General features: G+C 44.4%; 1 protein-coding gene across 4 annotated transcripts in view; it reads right to left on the reverse strand.

The window, feature by feature from the left end:
* Nucleotides 1–3765: 3765 nt before the first annotated feature.
* The window catches only part of CAMKMT (calmodulin-lysine N-methyltransferase), a 408367-nt gene continuing 390511 nt past the window's right edge, over nucleotides 3766–21621 (reverse strand). For 3 of the 4 annotated variants that reach the window (XM_086701201.1, XM_086701199.1, XM_025932354.2), the window contains 2 exons: nucleotides 10237–10368; nucleotides 3766–4356 (listed from right to left, as the gene is read on the reverse strand). In XM_086701201.1, coding sequence (XP_086557327.1) covers nucleotides 4279–4356; nucleotides 10237–10368 — 210 coding nt within the window. In that variant the 3' untranslated portion in view covers nucleotides 3766–4278. The remainder of the gene's footprint in view (nucleotides 4357–10236; nucleotides 10369–21621) is intronic. The other variant, XM_086701200.1, reaches the window with a different exon arrangement.

Genomic DNA, 21621 nt, shown 5'->3' on the forward strand with positions numbered 1-21621 from the left:
ATCTTCCACCATTATCATCTGCTGTTTGTGTTTAACAACAGGAGTGCCGCTCTAACAAAACTGTTGTAATGGCTGTACAAATTACTCAGCTGAAAGCTTTTCACCAAACAAAACAGTATTAATCAGCAGTTCTTATGAAGGTGCTAATTAAAAACAATTTTCTTCCTCAGTTTGCAATACTAAAGCCATCTTCACTTGCACAGTTTCCAATATACAGCTACTGTATTTGCTCACACTTCAGGCCCTCTATTAACTATTGAATCTCCTATTAGCCATTTTATTACATTTCTGTTTACAAGCTTGTTGACATTTTAAAAGTCACAGTATGATCTGTTTTATCTATTTAAAAAATGTATTAATTGAAAAGTCAGGGAGACCAAAAAAAAAAAAAAAAAAAAAGGCAAAATATAGACTCCAAATGCAGACTTCCAGGGCAGTGAGCACAGTGAGCTTTTAACCACAGCCTAGGCAGTCAGCTTCCTGGGTAAAACAAAGTCTGAGAATTAAAAGTGGCATTTTGGGCTTAATGGTTTGTTAAACACCAACAAGCTCCTTCCTAATTTGGAAACAGTCCACTCAGGAAAACATATTTGCCCTGTCTAAATTCAGTTTCTAAGGAGACTGACTTTCAAATCAATCTTTCTAATCTATGAGATACACTCTGCATAATTATGACATTGCGGGCTGTCTGAACTCAGGAGATTTTGATCTGGTGTGAGGAGCAGATCTGGAATCTGGGAACTGGAGCCCCAATCTAGGGTCTAAATAGCCTCATCTTCCTTCTAAGTGTGTGTGTGTGTGTGTGTGTGTGTGTGTGTGTGTGTGTGTGTGTGTACCCACGTGCGGGCACGGGCACACCTACATCTACTTTCATTCCCTCCCTCATGTGGGTGTCCTCCCTCCTCCACTACCAGAATCCAATGAAAGGGTCCTGCTGGACGATGCCACCAAATTGTTTGGCACAGATTGGAAACAAGTCGAATGCTAAGACAAACTCCATGGAAGCTGGGTTTAGGGAAGGGGATGGTCTATTCCTATTAAACAAGGGAAAGTCTAACCCTTAGGAGAAGGTATGCTCCACTTTGGCAGTGGGAAGAAGGAAACCACCACAACAACCACAACAAACCCACCACCACAACAGCCTCCTGCCTATGCTATTAAAATCAGCTTCTTCAAGTGTCAAAAGCAGTTAACTAGTTCAGGACAGACACCTGGCTGTTGAAATAGGGCTCCGGAGGGCCACTAATCCTTCCATTCACTCGGTTAACTGCTGGATCCCCCAAATTGATTCAACAGGTATGCTGTGGTAAATTCAGCCCATACTGAAGCCAAAGGGAAAATCAGCAAGGGGTGGGCAGCTCTTCTCTGAAAACACCCGAGGAACCAGCCAGAAAAGCTTTTATGGCCCCGACAAGTTTTCTGCTGAATACTGAGCACCTAAATTACTCTTCCCTAATGGAAGTTACATTTTCATGCTCAGTCAAAAAGCCAACAAAATACACAATTTATACAAAATAGCATCAACCTCTTAGGTACTCTTTGCTAGCACTTTCATCCCAATTCACAGCCTATGTCTTGCTATAAAATAAAATATATTTCTTATAACCAAGTTGTATGTAGCTGTTCATACCACCGCATCAGGACTGACCACGGGTGATGTGGAAAACATTCTTACGTCCAACCCAATCTACTTAGTATGATAAAGGGAAATCATGAGTTTTATCAGGAGATACAGGTACACGGAGAAGAGGAATATCATAATAATCCTACTGATTTCTTAAGTGGACAGGCCTCCTTTTGAAACAAACACATATATAATTACCTAATAGACAATTATGGAAGGGGCATTTCAACTGCAATTATACAACCCAACAATGATGCATACAAATCGTTCTTAATCATAAAGTTCAAAAGAAATGAAAATGGTAACCTTTCTAAAGCAGCTATATATTTTTTTCCTTCTCAATATTGGCATTTCATTACAATTTCAGGAAATAAAAACACCTTAAAATTATTCAATACCACACAACGTGAGTTCCTCACCAACCTCCCAAGAGCCTGAACTAGAGACATCTCCAGGTGAGGAGCCCATAAAGATCAGCTCTATGAAGCCTTTAACATTTTACAGGAGACCCTCTGGGTTTTAATCACCATAAGCTTATTTCTTTACCAGGCATCTCTTGTCAAGAAAAGCCCAATTCTTACACCCCATCTCAAGCTTGGGAACCTATACATACCATTCTCAGATACATTTTTTTAAAGAATACATCACTAGTCCCCTTTTAAAGTAAAATTTCTCCCAAAGAAATAAACAGTGGATGTCTACACCCACAACACACAAATGCAAATGGAATTCTTGCCGATCCATGTCTTCTCATGGGAAAAAAAAAAAATGACAATATTCTCTACGTTTTAAAGAAAAAAGAAAAAGGAGAGCCCATCTCAGATGCCACTGTAGGGATGGGCTTTCTTTGTCTGGCTGATTTAGTTGCAGGTTTAATGGAAGAAATAATTCCGGCTGTTTTTCCACCCGTATAAATGGAACTACCTGTGTTGCCTTTTAAAACATTCCAAATTCTAATTTTTAAACAAGAAAATGTGAAGCCAGTGTGCAATCTATACAGTCGCCAAAGGAGAGCTGCCACTAGCTGAACTACTCGGCTAAATGGCTGGTTTGCATTGCCCTGGTCTTTATCTAGCACTGAGAATAGACTGCTGTTTTATCCAAAGAGGAATAAATTGCTGTTATTGTGATGTTAGCCCATCGCTTGGCATTGCAATTCAAGTTTTTGTGAGAAAGAAATGTATGATCTAACTGCGACTTGACCTATGCCTTCCAAGATCCATCTAGGTGCTCTAATGGAGCAGAAAAAGTGGTGAATACAAGGACATGCAAACTGATGGTGAAAAATTTGTTTGATGATAGAAGTGAGCAGAGGAGACATGTGAGAGTGGCTGTTTTTATGACAGCTAAGTTTGTTTAACATGCAAAAGGATTTGCCCCCCAGTCTCCCACCTAGCACTTTAATTGTATCACACGAGATACATGCTTTGCCTCCACTGAAGATATGAGCATATATAGCTAACCTGCTAATGACATTACTGCTAACGTGGGCACAGATGATTCCTTACAGATAAACATCTGAATTTCCACAAAAGGCATTAAAGCTTCTCGCGGATGCACCAGGCAAGGATACGCTTGGGTTCCCCGCAGAAAAGTCATTCTTTCTTAATCCTAGGTAGCACCTATGAAATGTTTATTACACACTTGAATCCCAGCACACAACAAGATGTACTTACTTTAAATAAGATAATTGTGTGATTGAGTTTTTAAAAACTCCCCCCTGGTCGCAATCCAGTTTAGCAACCATTTATTCAAAATTTCTCTGGAAAGGACCTATTTTGAAAGAGGCCTATTTTGAAAGCGGCAGTTAGATGTGAGCCCCGATAAAGGCTCACTTTTCATTCATAGTCAGAGCCTAAATGTGCTCTTCTTGTACCTAAACAGATAATAAGCACTCAGCACACTCCTCCTCCTTGACACAACACATTGAGACTAATCACACATAATTGGAGAGGAGGAGCAGAGGGCTGGCCACGCTATTGTGTCCAGAGGACAAACGGTCAGTTTATGAGGCTTTGGGCTGATGTAGTCATTTCTTATACATCTACAGGGAAAAAAACATCCTGTTGAAAAGGGAAAAGGAGAACGAGAGAGAGAGACAGAAAAAAAAAAAAAAAAGATGGCAGATTGAATACAATTAATTTGAGGGAGGTGAGAAAGATATGCCTTTATTTCTTTCTTTTCCCAACCAGGAAAGAATCATGATGTTAGCTGTTTACAGGTTAAAAACTACCACCACAAAGTAAAACAAAGACCAAGATATTTTCTAAAAGGGCTGGCGGGGGTGGGAATCAACCAAAAGAAATTCTGTCTCAAAAGGAAAAATATTTAGGATTCTCATAAGTCCAATTCAAATCGCAGGCTGTTTATAGATATTTGAAGACAAACAAAGGTTTGGCACAAGAAGAGCAGACGATAAAAGGAGGAGTCCAGCAAGGCTGGAAATGACGTGAGTGAGGACAGGTGGACTCCAAAACCCACATGTGGAATGTTGCAAAGGTGGTGGTGGGGGGGGGGGGGCTCACAAATCTCAGGGGGCCTCAGGGAGCCTCCTCAGGGAGGATTTAAAAAAAATCCCATCCCGGACTTCTGTTTTTGTGAAAATATTCCCTGTGCACTTGGTGTTTTCTTCGTCTTTTGAACATCTTAATCTTCTATCCATTTTTGGTTAAAATAAGCAGAAGCGGGTAATGAAGGTTTTCTTCATATACATCCTGGTTTTCCTTTTTCAACTGAAAACAATAACAGAACAAAAAAGGTAAGGAGACTCAGATTAGGAATTTTGACCAGTAGTTTGTTTTTCTTTTTTTTTAATATAATTTATTGTCAAGTTGGCTAACATACAGTGTATACAGTGTGCTCTTGGCTTCGGGGTAGATTCCCATGATTCATCGCTTGCATACAACACCCAGTGCTCATCCCAACAAGTGCCTCCTCAGTGCCCATCACCCATTTCCCCCTCTCCCCTGCCTCTCCCCCATTAACCCTCAGTTTGTTCTCTGTATTCAAGAGTCTCTTATGGGTTTTCCAGTAGTTTTTCATGCCGAATGCAACGAAGACTTCTTACCCGAATATATTGTTCTGGAAAATAAATCAAAAAAAGCAACTCAAAGTAGTTTCAGTGGCATTGGCATGATAGTACCATGCACCAGGCTGGGATGTTTCCTGGGAGGGTGGGAGGGGTGGGGGGGGGCAGGGTAAGGAGGAAAGGAGGAGAGCAGGGTGGTTTTTTTTCATAAATGACAGTATTTGTGACCTCTATGAACTGTGAGGCACTTCAGTGAAGGGAAAGCTGGAGGCTCAGTCATCTGCACCTGACCAGCCATTTGGCATCGAAGTTTCTGCTCTTGGTCTACTGTGTCCCACACCTGAGCCCCAGGAGCAAGGAGGCCAGGCATTTCAGATCTCTTGGAGACTGGCAGCACCTGGGCACAAGGGACAGGTTTCCAGGCGTAAGACATTTCAAAGGCTCTCCAGCTGCTCCTTAGGGGGGGGTTAATATTAATGATAATCCAAAAACTCTTTTCTCTGAGGAGGAAAACAGAGTCCAACAATAGAGCAGCAAGCTTCGATACCATTCAGGTGAAGTTCTGAGGGCCTTTCCGTGGTAGTTTTAAAAATCCAATCAGGGTTCTCAAATCTAGAGTACTCTTTTCCTCATTCGGCCAGAAGACTTTGATGGTCATATTTATATGTCTCCTGGCAAAAAATAATTTGCTATTTATAAAGACAAAAATTAGTATTTTGACATCGGCGTTTCTGAGCCAATTGTTAATTCAGTCTTTAAGTGATAAGGATCAGAAATGAATATTTCTTTTAATGATACACGGAACCAATTCTTTTATTGTTTTGAATCAGATTACCCCCCCCCCCCCCAACTACATGAATGGCTCCAACATGACACTTTCCTGGATTAGTATAGGTCTGGGGCATATTAACTTGAATTTTTTCATGTTTCTTCTAAATCATATTCCCAAACTGTGACACACCCTCACCGGTAAGGACCAGGAGCAACGGGCCGGCTTTACCTCCCTCACTGGGGAACAGAAAGCCAACCTCGCCTGTACTCTCTAATCCATTTTCACAAGAAAAGATGGTGGTGCAGTCACTGAGGTAAGTAACTTCCTTCTGTTTTCTTAGACGGGACTTTGCTTTGTTTACAGATGATTAGTTGCCTACTTAGAAAGATCCCCTGGAATTTTGTTACCGCCAAAGTAGTGACAGTGTTAATCCCCAACACACGGTCCCTTAACATCACTCTTAAAAAAAAAAAAAAAAAGGCCAAGAAAATGGCTTCACAAACTTCCCAATCCAACCCCACTACCTAGGGCCTGCCAGCTGTAAATACCTTTGTTGCCAGCCGCCCCAGTGATAGGAGCTCGCTGACATACATTACAGAGGGAAGAGGGGGTCAGGCTAGCTCGGTTCTTCCTCAGGGATTGGGGATGGAGGAAAGTTGATTACTCAGCGTGAGTCAGCTGACCTACTCACTCACAATGCACTAATATACAGAGACTCAAATGAGCTCTTTATATAGTCCCCGAGGTAATATGTGGGATAAATAATTCTTCTGTAAATATGGGTTAGAAATCACTTTTAACTTGGATTCTGTGCTGACCTCTGGAGGCCAAAGCAGAGGCTTCCTTGCTAGAAGGGGCCAGGGGCCAGCCCCCGCACTGACTGTGAGCCCTTCCTGCCACGGGGAAGAACCAACGCCCCTCAAAGGCATCACCACACCCCCAGCACCAGATCATTTCTGAACCAAGTCTGTCATGTCAGGGCACCTGAACACACACAAGGCTGTTGGGAAACACTTGCTGTCGACGAGGGAATGTGATGTGGTCTAAGAGTAATTCCATTTGCCCAGGCTGTACTTCTCTGCTCAATTGATAATTACAATTTTAAGAAATGAAAACCACCTTGAAAAAAAATGAACAAAAAGCAAATTGCGAATAAAACAATTTTTCAATTTCATCGGTTAAAACAGGGTCTTTGAGGACCCAACTAAATTACATAGCGGCTATTAGTAACATTATGCTTTACTTCATAATTGGATGTAACACGCTCAGCCTCGCCACGGCGCTGAGCGAGCAGCAGCACTAGGGACAGAGTTCAGACTGTTTACCCTTTACAGTATCCACAATTATCAACAGCACACCACACAGATTATAAGCACCAGCCACTTGTAAAGTGGCATTTTGAATAGATAAGCAGAAGTGCAATACGGCCATGCTTTTAACACAATGTACCGACTTCACAAATGAGCCCAAGGCTGTTTTCACCGTGGAGTCTACAAAATACAGAAAATAAACACACCGGTGGTTTTGCAAAAGTTAAAAAAACAAAAACAGAAACAAACCCCAAAACCTGTGGCATGTAGATTTCAAAGACTGTCTGCATGAATGAGAGTATTTTCATCAACTGATTTCAAGCCAGCGGTAAGCTCCAAGTGAGGTCTCCACCTTGAGAAACAATTTGCTTATCTTAACATCCTAAAGGTTTTGAGACACGGGCAAGGCACGGGATTCCTAGCCTGGAGGAGACCAAGAGGTTGGGAAGGAGGGAAGTGTTCTATTTTTCTTCCCCGTCGCCTGGAGGAACAGAAAGGCAATATTTTTTAAAACACCACACCTTCGGCCGCCTGGTTCCTGAGCACGCTGGCTGCATGGTGTGGGCACAATTTAACAAAAGCACTGGCAGAAAAGTGCAGAATGGCACCGTTTTGATTACAGGCTTGCTTTTTAACGGAAATAAAATTTCACAGTTAACAATGAGAGGTGAAAAGTTTAAGAGGCAAAGCTGTTCCTCCTGATCACTGACTGTTAATCAGCTTCATGGGTGGTTGCCTAAATCTGTAGATTTTTTTTTTTTTTTACCTTCCACTACTGCCAAGATTGTAACTAATTTTTTCCCCTGTTGTAAGAGGAGGGGTGGAAAACTCAGCATAGAAGCCAGCTGTGTATGAGTGACGTGAGGCACTAATGCAGAGGGCGAAATTAAAATTCATGAATCTCTTCACAACCATTTGTGTAACAAGATTAAGACGGGACAGCGGAAAAGAGCGGCATTATCAGGCGTCTTACAGTCCTCCAGCTGGTTACGCTCTATTCCAACACAGTAGGGCTAAGAGGATAACACGCAGCCCGAAGGAAAACGCTGCTCCTCCGTTTGCGAGCAGGCTCGGCCCAGGGACCGTGGGGCTTTGGCCAGAGACGGAGAGGAAAGCTGATTGCCGCGCAAGATGGAAAACTTTTAAGCCCTGGCTATTAGCACGCGGCAAACAAAAGCGGCCAGGGTGGAGGTTCCCGGCGGCCGCGCGGTCCCCAGCGCGTCCCCGGAGCCCCGGGGCGGGCGGCGGGCAGGGGCCCGAGGGGGCGCCCCGGAGAAGAGCACCGGGGCTCGGCGCGGAGCAGGGGCGCTCCCCGCTCCCTCCGCCTTGGCCCGCGGCCCTGTCTGGGCGGCCTTCGGTTGCAAAGGAGACCTCCACGTGCGAGCCGGAGCCGGGTGGCGCCGCCCCGACACACCCGCCAGGCGGCACACGGTTATCAGCGCCGCCGCCCGAAGCAGGAGGGCAGGGCATTCTGTGCTTCCGGGGCAGAAGGGACCAGAGGCGCTCTTTTGCTAGAACACCAGACCAGCTGCAACTGCCCCCCACCCCCACCATCCTTAAAAAATACACATCTTGGGTACGCGTTGGTACCGCGTAGTCAGGGGCGCCCCAACCCTGCAGAATATTCCCCTGGCGGCTCCACTTGCTGAGAGCCACACGCAACTCTTAACTCCTCATAAGCTGAGGCGGAGGGAAACTGTTTCTTAGCCCAGGGTCAGCAAAGTGGAGAGTTTTAACTTTTGAGCAATCATGAAGAGATGAAAACTAAGGCCGCCTGGTTATTTGTGGAAATTTACTTCCGTGGGACCAATCAGTCCATGGTTATTTACGGAGTACTACCTACCTGTGGGTACGTGACACAATATAAATACAAGAGGCGTGTCTAGCGATTTATGGACCGTGCTATGCTTAGCAGGGTAGTGTACAGCATTGAAAATAGAGGCAGCTGCTGTCCGCTAGCCGCTGACAATCTAAAGTTCTAGACAAAGGAGACGTGGCCACGAAGGACTCACGTGGCCCAGCACACTTCCAATCTTGCAGGGAGGACACGGAGGGTATCAGGCACAACGCTGACCGTCTCCGCTGGTGGACAAACCCTTGCCTTTGCTCTCCTGATCTGTGACTGAGAAACTGAAAGCATTTGTTGTTCTAGGGGGAAGGTGAATGACAAGGCATTTAAGCAGCCATAGGCTGATCCCTGTAGCTCTAGCCCGATCCAGGAGAGAAGGCTGTTTTTGTCCCTTTGGGTAGAGGAGAGACCCTTCCCCTACCCGGTAAAGCCCTCAGAGGCTTTCCTTTTATTCTGGGGAGGGGTTGCAAAAGGGAAAAATCTCATTCTGGAGAAGCAGGTCAGATTTGAATAACACGCCATTCTCTTTTTATTTTCTGACTGTAAGCAAAGGGCAGTCCCACCAGGCAGAGGAGGTGATTTAACCCTTTCAGTTCACAAAGCATGGTTGTTTCCTCCCCCACCCCCACCCCCAGGGGGGCTAAATGAAACCTTAGACACCCAAAAGAGTGAACCCATCTCCACAGAGTAAGGATTTTCTTCCTCGTGCCTGAAGATCAGATCCACTTTGCATATAATTTTTCAAAAGTTAACATACTTCGACATTATATCATAGTCCTGGATAATAAAGAATGCTCTTCCCATTTTCTCAGGAGAAAATTAAGGTCAGGGCTTAACTTTTCTGCGTTCACAACTTGCAAAATCATGACAAGTTCAAAGTCTCTTGCCAAGGTCAGACTAGCTCAGAGAAGGGAGATTTCTGTAAGGCACAAAATTACAGAAGTAATACATGTTAGACTAGCAAGTGTGATATGTATTAGCAAAGGTGAGATTCCTAAAAAGTTTTCAGTGGAACGCTCGCCTCTCAGTGTCCTATACTGCTCTATACTTATAAATAATAAAAAGGCTGATAACATTGCTTTATGTAAGCAAGCTTAGAAATCACTCTCAGATAAGTGCTTTTGACCTAAATCTTGTAGCTCCTCGATCTGACATATAACCTCACAACTGTGAAATTCTGTATGAGATTTAACAGTCTCAAACTGCCAACTGACCCAGCCATAAAGCAAGCAGAGATAAAGATTTACAGTCCAACATGATACAATTAGACATTCACCTTCTATTTATTTCAGTGCAGCTGAGCATTTAACCTACTTAAAAGCCGAAGGTTTTTCATTAAAATATAAATGCTTGTTTATCATTCATTCTCTGCCACCTCCCCTGCATCCTACAAATTAGTCCATTATGAATGAAAAGATTAGTTTGTTTCAGAGAAAGGAGTAAACAGGAATGGTTTCTGTAAAATCCTTCTAGACATGCAAAGATAAAAGATGGCTTTACCACACAAAAATAATCAGATACAAATAGCTGTTCAGAAGCAGCACACCTAAGGAGTGCTTTAATCAAATATTTAGGTTACCTGCCAAAAAGACCATGATCTCTTCAAAATGCAATGCGGATTAAAGTGTTATCTAACATAAGCAGAAAACTAACCTTGGAGTGGAAGTTTGAAATGTGTTCATCATAATTTTCATGTCTTTGGATAGAGAAATCAGCTTTTTCAGCTAGATTGCAAAACTGGTTTAAAGTATTCCCTCGGCGTGGGGCGAATACCATTGCTTTCCCCTAGAACATTAAAAAGGAAATTCACACATTTTAAACCTGGAAGGCAACCAAGCACAACAAACATTGGGTAAAGCATTTAACGTACTGCTCTCAGGTAGAAAACACAGTTGTTCTTGGAGACATCCACACAGGATGGGCATTCACAGCGAGAATAATTTCGAGGACAGATATACATCGAGCAAGAAAAAATACGTGTATTTCGCATTCAAATGTTGCTGTCTTTCCCTTTTCAACTAACGCATCTGATAAATAAAATGTGGCCCAGAGTCGGTATTCTGTACGACACACACCTCTCTTGGGTCCAGTGGTTCAAACCATCAACTAGATGTTAGAGTAACTGGTCCACGGCAGTGCTACCCACCTTGCGACTCCTTAGCAGCTACCAGCTTGTCCACAACACAGCTCCAGTGTGTGTGGCAACGGACGCCTAGGGACGTTAGTTTATTACTGTGCCCTGAGAACTCAGTTCCAAGAAATTCTCCACAGGGACAGCTAAGTGCAATCTCTATTGGAGAATTTTGCTCTTTGCTACCACCAGCCTTCTCCGGGACCATGCTGTCAGAGACAAGGCTACCAGATCTTGGTTTCCAACTTCATCGAATCCTTCATGATAGTCATCATTAGAGCAAAGCAGCTCCTTGCGGTACTCAAATGATTGCTTTCCAAAGAAAGTGGTATAATGAGGGTCGCCGGGCTTTTCCAAATAAACTGCACAACCTCATGATCTTGTTGCCGTGGAAAGGATGGAGGGACTTGAGTAAAATCTACACTGGATTTCAGAAGGCCATTGGACATGAGACTCCACGATGTCCGCTTGCCGACCCTTGGCTGCAAGCGGACTTTTCCGCGCCCTCTGAGACGTGCACAGAAGAGCTCAACTTCCAAATCCTTTCTTTTCGTTCAAAAGATGACCGTACGCTTCTGTTAACTTCAAGGTTATACTTCACCTCTGTGAAATGCTTCTTCAGGTTTTGAGGGGGTCATGAAAATATTTCTTATGAAAGGTGGTTTCTCATTTATTACTGCCACCTATTTATGGAGCGTCTGGGATAGGCGCTCCATTGGCCTCATTTGCTCTTCACGCCACCCGGTAATGGAGGTGTTATCAGCTCCATTTTTACAGCATGCTCCCAATGGTTGAATAATTGGCCAAGATGACACAACCGGCAAAAGACTGGAAATTTACCAGACTCCAGGGCTGATGCTCGCTCCACGACACTACACTGCCTCCTTATTAGTAATAGCGATGGCGATAATAATAATAATAGCTACCAGTGTGTTTGGTGCTTCACCAACCTTCCCTTCCATCCCATCAACGGTACCCTCAATGACCTTGTGTGGTAGACATTACATTTCACACATGATTAAACATGCAGTGAAGGCCTTGAAGAAGACGAGGAGGAATTGCGTGGCAGAAAACGTTCTGGGCTTAAGAGTCTCGACCATGACACAGCTGTCACCTCAGGAAAATTAGAAGAAGGAAAAAAAAAAAAAAGCCGTAGAACTGTTGAACAAGAAGGGACCTTGGGGATGACGTAATCCAGTCTCCTCAGTCATCCCAGCCGACCCACCAAGGTTTCTCACTCACCAAACGGGAAGAACGAAGCCGCAACCCCCGCCCCTGCCCCAACTCCAGTAAGTTGTGAGGATCGAATGAGATGACGAATGTGAAAATAATCTGAAAGTCAAGGTTATGTCAATGTAAGACTAGAGACATCTACACCACTTAACAGTGCCAGAGGGATTCTATCAGTTCTTTCTCCCTCTCTTTCCCTCATCCACCTGCAAGAAAATACACTGATATAGTGTCCTGGACATCAAGTGTGTTTTCATACTGTGTTTACACAGACATGTGCACACTCAGGCACATAATTATATCAGCACCAGTCACGCCACCACACTTCAGGTCCTGTCAGCTTTTCCAATATTACGCTATTTTCAGCGTTTTTCAAACTTAGCAGCAAAAATTCATTTTGATGTGAAACTGGATATAATACATGGTCTCGGCAGGGGAGCAAAAGTCTCCATAAAAAAAAAAAAAAAAAAAAGGAATACTAGTGGGTCATTTTAGTCATTTCTAAGAGCTGGTTGCCAGTCTGGATCTGTGAATAATGGAAGTTGCTTTATTTTCCTTTTTTAAAAAAAATTTTTTAACGTTTATTTATTTTTGAGACAGAGAGAGACAGAGCATGAACGGGGTGGGGGTGGGGGGGTGGTCAGAGAGAAGGAGACACAGAATCCGAAACAGGCTCCAGGCTCCGAGCTGTCAGCACAGAACCCGACGCGGGGCTTGAACTCACGGACGGTGAGATCATGACCTGAGCCGAAGTCGGCCGCTCAACCGACTGAGCCACCCAGGCGCCCCGGAAGTTGCTTTATTTTCAAGTCACCTGCAAAAATTGTCTCACAGTTAAAATTGAAGAGTTGATTTTTTTTTTTCAAGATTTTATTTATTTATTTTTTAAAGTAATCTCTACAACCATCGTGGGGCTTGAACTTACAACCCTGATATCAAGAGTCGCATGCTCCATCAACCGCGCCAGCCCGGAGCCCCTGAAGAGTTGATTTTTAACAGTTATTACCTGAGCTACATATAATAATGTTTACAGGGCTACAGGGCTCTTGGCTGGGTTGGTGTTTACATTTATAAGCACATGCTCCCCACCCCCACCCCTTGCTGGTCAGGGTGAGCTGTAGGGGGACCCAGCTAAGCATATGGCATTCCTCTCTGCCCAGACATCTCTCCCTCTCTGGGTCCCAGCTTATCTGTCCTTCCCTAACCACCCTCTAGAACAGCAGCTGCTTCCCCATCACCCTCCCCTCCCCTCCCCCCTTCACTTTTGTTCTTAGCGCTCATCACCGCTAACACACATTATATCCCTGTTTGTTACTGCCAGTCACCTTCGGCTAGAACGGACGCTCATGACAACGGGATCTTCTAATGTTTTATTCACTGCATTTTCTCAGTGCCTAGCATATAGTAGACTCTCAGTCAATACTTGTCGAGAGAATAAACGAAATCCAGATGTTGAGCAATCTGAGAAATGCAAGTCTTAGGGAATTCGAAGGCCACATTCTATTGCTTATTCTTGAAAAATGATCTTCCCCAGGAAGCTTTTACAGAGTCCGTAGCTCTGATGGGATTTCAGAGGGCAGCCTTCTGTGCACAATACTGTGCCCACAACAAAGAGAAAGGGTGAGCAGTAGTTTTAATCTCTAATTACTCAGTTTTGAGTTTTAAAATGCTTTCTTTTTCACTTTATTGAATACGGACAGACACCTTTGAGGTGTGAATCAGTATTTAGGAGGGACAACAGTACATCATCCATTCATTCAATAAACAGCTGCTGAGTGCCAGCATCCACCCCATAAGGAATGATTTTAGAATTCCCCTGTCCCCAGTGGAGCAGGACACTGGTACAATCAGAGGAATATGCCTTACAATTTAGGCTGCAAAAATCAAAACAAGAAAAAGAGATATAGATTTCAAATTAGCCCATCACTTTAGAGAAATTACTTTCAATTTACCAAAGCCCAACTTTCTAGGCATTTGAAGTCCTAGAATCATCTTAAACTCAGAATGAACACTTAATTGAACGTAAAATTTTGACTGATGGGCAGAAATTTGCGAGAATTCATTTATCCCTGGAGAGGAGAGAGGAGTAGTTCCACTAAACAACAATGATATTGTTTACATCGTGAGCTCAGTTGTTGTTATTTTGCTACACTAATCTATACTCATATATTAAAGGGTGTGTGCTTCTGGAAAAAATAAGTATGCTTCAGATTTCTTTTAAAAGGAATACGCTATGCCGGTGAAATGCCTTTATTCCTGTTTCATTTCCAGGCAACCAACTATTAAATACCGATTACATGTTTAAGCTTATGTTTATTTTTTTCTTTACCTGGCTTCTGAGATGCTGCCTTTGCCTGCTTCCTCCCCTCCATCTCTCTCAACCCCCTTCCCTGGCTTCTCCACCTGCCCCTTGGTCTCCAGGGATCTGCCTACTTTTTCTTCCTGTTGTGCTCGATTCTAGGCAATTGTATGGAAGTCCACGACTTCAGCTCTTACTGATACATCAACACTTCCAAATATTTATCTAGAGCATTCATCCAGGGCCCACCCATGTTTTCAGGTGCCTACTAGGTCTCTCCAGGAGGATGTTCTGAAAATACTTTTTTTTTTTTTTTTTAAGTAGGTTCCATCTGGAGCCCAACTCGGGGCTTGAATTCACGACACTAAGATCAAGACCTGAGCTGAGATCAAGAGCTTAACTGACTGAGCTACCCAGGCGCCCCATGATAAAGGAGTTGATTTTTGTTTTGTTTTGTTTTGTTTTTTTTAAGTAGGCTCCATGCTCAATACGGGCTTGAACTCACGACCCTGAGATCGAGTCATGTGCTCTACCAACTGAGCCAGCCAGGGGCCTTTTGAAAGTACTTTTAACCTATTCTGTCTACAATGGAACTCGTACCCTTGGCCACAAACCCCTTCCCACCCCCATCCTCCCACCCAAACACACTGAGTACCTACTAGGCCCCAAGCATTTCCGTACCCTTCACCTTCAAAATGAAGTTGGAAACCAGGGAATTGTGGCATTGCCTGTAAAACCCTCCAATGCCACACCTGCATCAGTGTCATTTGCTGTATATGATTTTCAGACTGTGTTTGAGTTGTGTCCAGGGTGACATGGGAGGGTGAAAATGAGACCAAGAGCAGAAGTGCTAATGTTCTCACATCCAATCTAACCACAGCTGCTTCACTTTTATCTGTCTTACAATTGGGGTGATGGCTAAAAACGTTTTGACCGAAGGCTTCTCCCATTTAAAAAGAGTTTGAAGACCATGACATGGGTCCCACCTTTCTGGGAAGGCAGGCAAAGTCTAGCATGACCCGACGCATGCCTCTATCTTCAGCCCCGGCTCTAGCCCCTCCCCCCTACCCACTTGGAGCTCCGATCAGGCCAAACTCGTCGTAGTCCCCCGATTTGCCCTTTCACGGACCCCATGTGTCTTCAAACTTGCAAACATTCCCTTGGCTGAAATGCTTCTCTTACCCCCAGTTCTTTGGCTGCCTGGTAAACCCTACTCCTCCTTCAGCACCCAGATCAGACACCCTGTCCCTGGGATGTCTTTGCTGCCCATCCCTGGCGGCAATGCTGTGCCTCCTCCCTGTTAGCCACTTTTGCCCTCTGCTCCCTCACCCACACCTCTGCTATATCCTTAACACACCATCAGGTAATAGCTTGCTTGTTTGCCTCTAACACTAGACTGGGATCTCGTTCAGGGCAAGATTCCATTGTACCGTATTCTATCCCCAGGTCCTAGCACAGCATCTCAGCATCTGGCATCTGAGAGGTCCTCTGTAAATGTCTGCTGAATAATTCCTCAGTAAATATATCCACTCAATTCTCTCTTTTCCATCTTCAGATCTTCTTTAGCTCCTAACTATTCAATCTCATGTACAAGTTGGTCCACGATGGTGACCTGAGGAGATTTGCTGCTTTCCCGCTCTCTCATACTCCACTACAGCCTCTATGCGGCCCAGTCGATCTTTCTAGAACCCACATCTGACCACCCCACTGCTCAAACACTTTCAGTGGCTCTCTATGGCCCATATAATAAAGCCCAGTTTCTTCTCATAGTGTCCTCAGCCTTTCATAAAATGGCACCCCAAACTAACTCTTTAACCTCATCTTCCGCCCCTCCCAGCGCTAACCCCAAAACCACACAGATTCTCACACTCCAGACAGAGCAAACTTTCTGTTGACCCCAGAATGCAACATGCTGTTTCATGCCCTGTACCTGGGAGCATCGTTCCTTCCACCGGGGATGTGGGATGCTTCCTTTCAGTCCCCTTCCCTTGAAGCTTAGGATGCTTTACTATTAAAGACCAGAGTCAAATGCCACTCCCTCTACAGAAACCTTCCTCAGGCAGTCAGTCACTCTTTCTGGTGTACCTCCTCCCCAGTACCCATCACACTGCACTGTAATTCCTGGTGGCTCAGGCACTCATCTGCTAAACTGAGATTCTCAGAGTGCTCATGATACATATTGACACCCCTACCCCACATTCCCAGCAGAGTGCTGGGTAGTTCGTAGTTGCTTAACAAATGTTTATTGCATCAAGACAGAGTCCAAATCTTGACTATCACGTTCTAATGAAGGTGTAAATTAGAAAGACTGTCAAAGCAAATAAACTCAGCATCACATCATATATGACCAAAGGCTGGGCTCTTGTAGGCCATTTTTCACTGTCCACTGGGGTTCCACCTGTGAGTGTGGTACATCTCCACGACCAGATTATAAATTCTTTGGGGGCAGAGACTCAGTACTACATGTGCTGAACAAGCACCTGGGTAGACTTCAGGAAAGAACTTCTAGAGCCAGCCTCCTACTCTGAGGGTCTTAAAACAATCTGGAGATTCTCTATTCCTACAACTGGGAGAGGCAGGTATGGCTGAACCCGGTTTCTCACCAAGAACAAGGGAGGATTTGTTGGGTCTCTGACCCAGCTGGCAGACAGGAAAATAAGGGCCCTTCAGCATCAGCTCAGTTCATTGCCCTGAACCCACACTCACAAGGCATTTCCCCGAGATAAGCAAAAACAGAGGTTTGTACAGATGTATGCAGAGATGTTGGATTTAAAAAAAAAAAAAAAAAAAAAAGGAGGAGGAGGAAATCTCTGCTCTTCAAAAACCATGTCCGTGATTTACATGCATAGCACTCTTGGCATACAAGCAGGGCTCCAGGAATTTGGTGGTTTAGTTAGGGCCAGTTTTAAAGGTTAAATGAATCCCAAGATGGCATTTCTGAATTCCCGACAACTGGTTAGTGGCAACGAGCTGGAGAGCGGTCAACATGGCATCCCCATCCATCTCTTTGCGCTTCTGAGTAAATTCAGACCGTCTAGCTGGCTTGGTGTCCCTCCCTGCACTGAAAGCCATTTCAGAGAAATATTAGTAGATGCCATTTGTGGCTTGTCATTTCCAGGCTAAAGTTCAACTTGCAGGTTGCTGTGGCTGTATTTTAAATTACATTCTGGTCCTCTGATATCAGACATTGCTGATGTTCTTTGAAGAACACAACAACGGGGGGTCACCTATCAATCAGCAGCAACAAGAAGCCACTCATGGAAGGGAAACAGATGGGGAGGGGACGCTTTGGAGCAACATTGCTTCTTAGAATAAGTACATTTTGCCAATTTCATTCCTTTTTAGTATCCGTTCTTTTCTTTTCACCTTTTAAGCTTGCTAGAGAGTTCCCTGTACATTCTGGCAGGATGCCAGCGTTCTATAGCTTCTCTCAACCAGCAGGTTGAGGAAAGTTCCCATTTGGGCCGGCGAAAAACATTTTCTGCTGAAATTTGGGGCTTCGTGTAATGACTCTGCAACTACAGGTGCCCATCTGGCTGAGGATCTAAGCTCAGCTCTGGGATTTGACATTGGCACTGTGCCATGCCGGGAGCGCACCTTGGTGGCTCAGCTCTCTCCGGGGTCTGTTCTTCTCACTCATGACCACACTACAAAATCTGAAAAGCAGGGGTGCCTGGGTGGCTCAGTCGGTTAAGCGTCCGGCTTCAGCTCAGGTCACGATCTCACAGTCCGGGAGCTCGAGCCCCGCGTCGGGCTCTGGGCTGATGGCTCAGAGCCTGGAGCCTGCTTCCGATTCTGTGTCTCCCTCTCTCTCTGCCCCTCCCCGGTTCATGCTCTGTCTCTCTCTGTCTCAAAAATAAATAAACGCTAAGAAAAAAAAAAAATTCAAAATCTGAAAAGCAGGGAAACTCCTCTTCTCCATCTACCTTTTTTTGCTTCTGGATCGTGTGACTCCAGACAGCTGATTTGCCTTAGCTAGAAATCAAGGAACATACCCGCAAATGGCAGAGTTCATTTCTTCCCGCAGCTCACCCCTTGAAACCTCACATGACAATTCCTCCGTTATTGCCATCTAGCACTGATCTCTCTCCTCTCACTCTATCTGTAGCAAAAAGTGTCATCTTCATCCATGCGGACAGTCCTCCTGGGACCGAGGGGCCCGCTGCCAGGCATGCAGGACCTGGGTGCAGGGGAGACGCTGTATGTCCAGGTATGTGCAGAAATCACCAAAGTTTGGGTCAAGAGAATGGTGTATTCCCCTCCCACCGGCATATCTGCAAGGAAATATTCTGTCCTCACCACAGTCAGAAAGTCTCTCTGGATCTTCTTTAAGAGCTAAAATATATTCAGAGCCAGTGGTGTGTGTGTGCTAAAGCTTTCTGATGCGTTGGCTTGTTCCCTCCCCATTTTACACACGGGGGAAACTGAGGCTTCATGAGATGAACCCAGTAAGTGGCCACATCTGAACCTTAAACTTTCAGACTACAGAGAACAAGCATACCTTCCCTCCAGAAGAAGGACTTGGTGAGAGAGATTGAGTTCCAGAGCCCGCTAGTGTGAACTCGGTCCTAGATTCACGTCCCACACCACCCTCCATCGGCCAGGTCAAATGTCCCTTTGGACAAGTGTTTCATGGGTATTAACCCTGACAAGCTAATAGAGCAATAACAAACAGCCAGTTTTCATCCTGGAGCACATCCCATGCACCAGGCACTGGGCTGGGCATTTACATATGCAAATATTTTACATCAGCCGGAGGCAAGACTTACTCCTCCCTCACCCGGAGGTGATGAAACTCTGGGCTCAGAGAGCCTTGATAGTAAGAGCAGACTTGGGTTTTGTATGCAGAGATTTGTGACTTCACCCTCTAGCTTTACCTGCTTTCCCAGCAGAAACTGGGGCCCTCCTGGGCATTTGGAAGCATTTGGCTGAAATAGTTTTCACAGAGCACCCTGAGAACTTGGCTTTTATCTCCCACTGAATTTGCTGAGCCTTGAATCACCCAGAACTTGGGATCCACTAATGGAGCCCCCCAAGTTGTTTCTTTGTGGGCCTCTTGTGACACCTTTTTAACACCAGGGCCACAAAACCATGGAGAAGTTGTCTGGGCTCAAGAGAACGTTAAAAGCAGCTCTAATTGTAATGGAATAAACCTCTCGTGTTCTCTTAGTCTTACTTAGATAGTGATTTCCGCAGGAGGAGAGCCTATGGCAGAGAACAGCCAGTCCTGAGACGTAAGAGGGGAAGGGGTCAGTTTTTGCTCTGGTTACCTCCCCCCCCCCCCCCCCGCTTCGGGTAACCAGCCCACTGGTACGAGATACGGAGCTCCTGGTGGCCACTGCCAAGTCTATGTGATCCTTCTACCACCCACCTGATGGAGGCCCAGGAAGTGCAAGTGCCTTGCTTCCAACGGGGAGGAGATTCCTGGGCGGTAATTTGGTCATATCCGTGCGCCACCCACAGCTTGGATTTCCCCTCTCATGGCGGGTCTCTGACACCTTGCGAGAACACCCAGCAGCCTTGGGCATCAACCATCCCATGAGGGGCCTAAGCCAGGCTCCCTACTCCCATTTCGAATGCTACAATTCAGGGCAGGCCTCTCTGAGTTGGCCTTCCTGCTCCTCACGTAGAATGGGCAAGTACCACCTACTCCAGGGTCCTGCCTCGTCCTTCTCGAGCTAGCGGTGAGTATCGGCTGTCACTAGGAGGGCTGCTCCGTGGAGCCACACTTCAGGCAAGGTTCAGGGTTTACTGAAGGGTGTAGAAGGAGCTGCTAGAGATTCCGGCCCAATCCGCATTTAGGACTATCCACAGCCTGGACGGTTTTCCATTGGAAATCATTCGAAAGATTTACAATAGATCCTAGGTAAATCATGCAAATCTCTGACAAATGGAGCATTTGCCACAAATAGGCTTTGAAGGGTGTTGGTGAAGTCCTGTCTGTGCAGTGTGAGATCCAAGAGTCCTTGAAAGCATTGTATTTATGTATGATACATTTTCACAGAGGCCTTTACATCCAAGAATCTCCATGCCCTCTCTGAAAATCCTGACCTTGCAAGTGCTCACAAGAATCACCCAAGGCTAATGGTGGGGGTGGGGGGGATGAGGAGGCTCCCAATTCCTTCTTCTACCCTCAACTTGGGCTGCTCACTCAACCATGGCAGCAGCCATCAACAGCTTGGAGCATGCCCCTTCCTTGCCTCAAGACCTACTACCCACCTCACAGGGGGAATTGAGAAGACCAATTTAATTTAATTGATTACCACTTACCAAGCTGTGGTTACTCCTCTGAGAGGCCTATTTAAAGTTTCTGAGCTACACAGAGATAACAAAATAAAAAGCAACAGCATAAGGCAAAGGACGATTATCAAATTGCTCTGGGAACCTTCAATGTGAATAAGATATAAAAGAAAGATTGAAAGGTATTAGTCCATAAGTCTCATCGAGGTCAGAGAACTAGAGCAAACCTTCTTAAAAAGACTTTTGAAACAAAACTTTAGAAAATACTTTTACACACACACACACACACACACACACACACATGCTGCAGTCCTTTCTCAGACAAATATGAGTACCTGTCTTAGAACTGCATTAACATTGTTAACCTATTTTAAATTCCTAGGGCACAGCAAGAGTCTTACATACTTATAAGATTTTTTTTTTAATGCATGAGCTTTAAACTTGTTTTCTTACTTTAAATAGATGTATATTAACTCTCCGGTTAGGCTGTAGGACCTCCTAGCTTAGTGGAACAGCCCAACAAAATAAGAATGGCTACAAACTCTGTAATTTACTCACAGGCATAAATGGATATATAAATGTAAAAATGTGCACACTATTTTATGCCATGCTTGGCTTCATTGTGACCTAATGTTTATAATATGTAAATAATGGCTTCCTTTTAAAGCAAAGAACTTTTAATATACAGATTCATCTGAAGTCCTATTTTTTTGATATAAACAGAAATAAAAAGAAAAAATATTCTTTTGCAATAAATAAATACCCAATGACAAAGGTTACCATTGAAGGGATTTAAAATGACAGAAGTCAACAGAAAACTTTCAATATCATACTTCTACTTTAATATGAAGATATTGTTATCAAAGGAAAAGACTCAAGAAATTCTTTGATAAAAATAATCTCACACTATCTTTGAAGCGGTTTCATTTATTTTACTACCCACTGTGTTCCTTATCAGAAGGCCAAGGGTAAGAAGTTTCCTAGTTGTGATTAGGAAAGAATCTGATAGATCAGAAGACCCAATTGAAGTTGGACATAATAAGTATTAAAGTATTACATGACATTAATCCTGCCATTCCATTACTCTCTCCATCTTTGTGCACAGACTAATTATTCTGAAGCCAGTGTTCAGGAGAAA

The sequence above is a fragment of the Puma concolor genome, chromosome A3 (assembly GCF_028749965.1).
Source record: "Puma concolor isolate L17-30 chromosome A3, mPumCon1.1.hap2, whole genome shotgun sequence".
Lineage (NCBI taxonomy): Eukaryota > Metazoa > Chordata > Mammalia > Carnivora > Felidae > Puma > Puma concolor.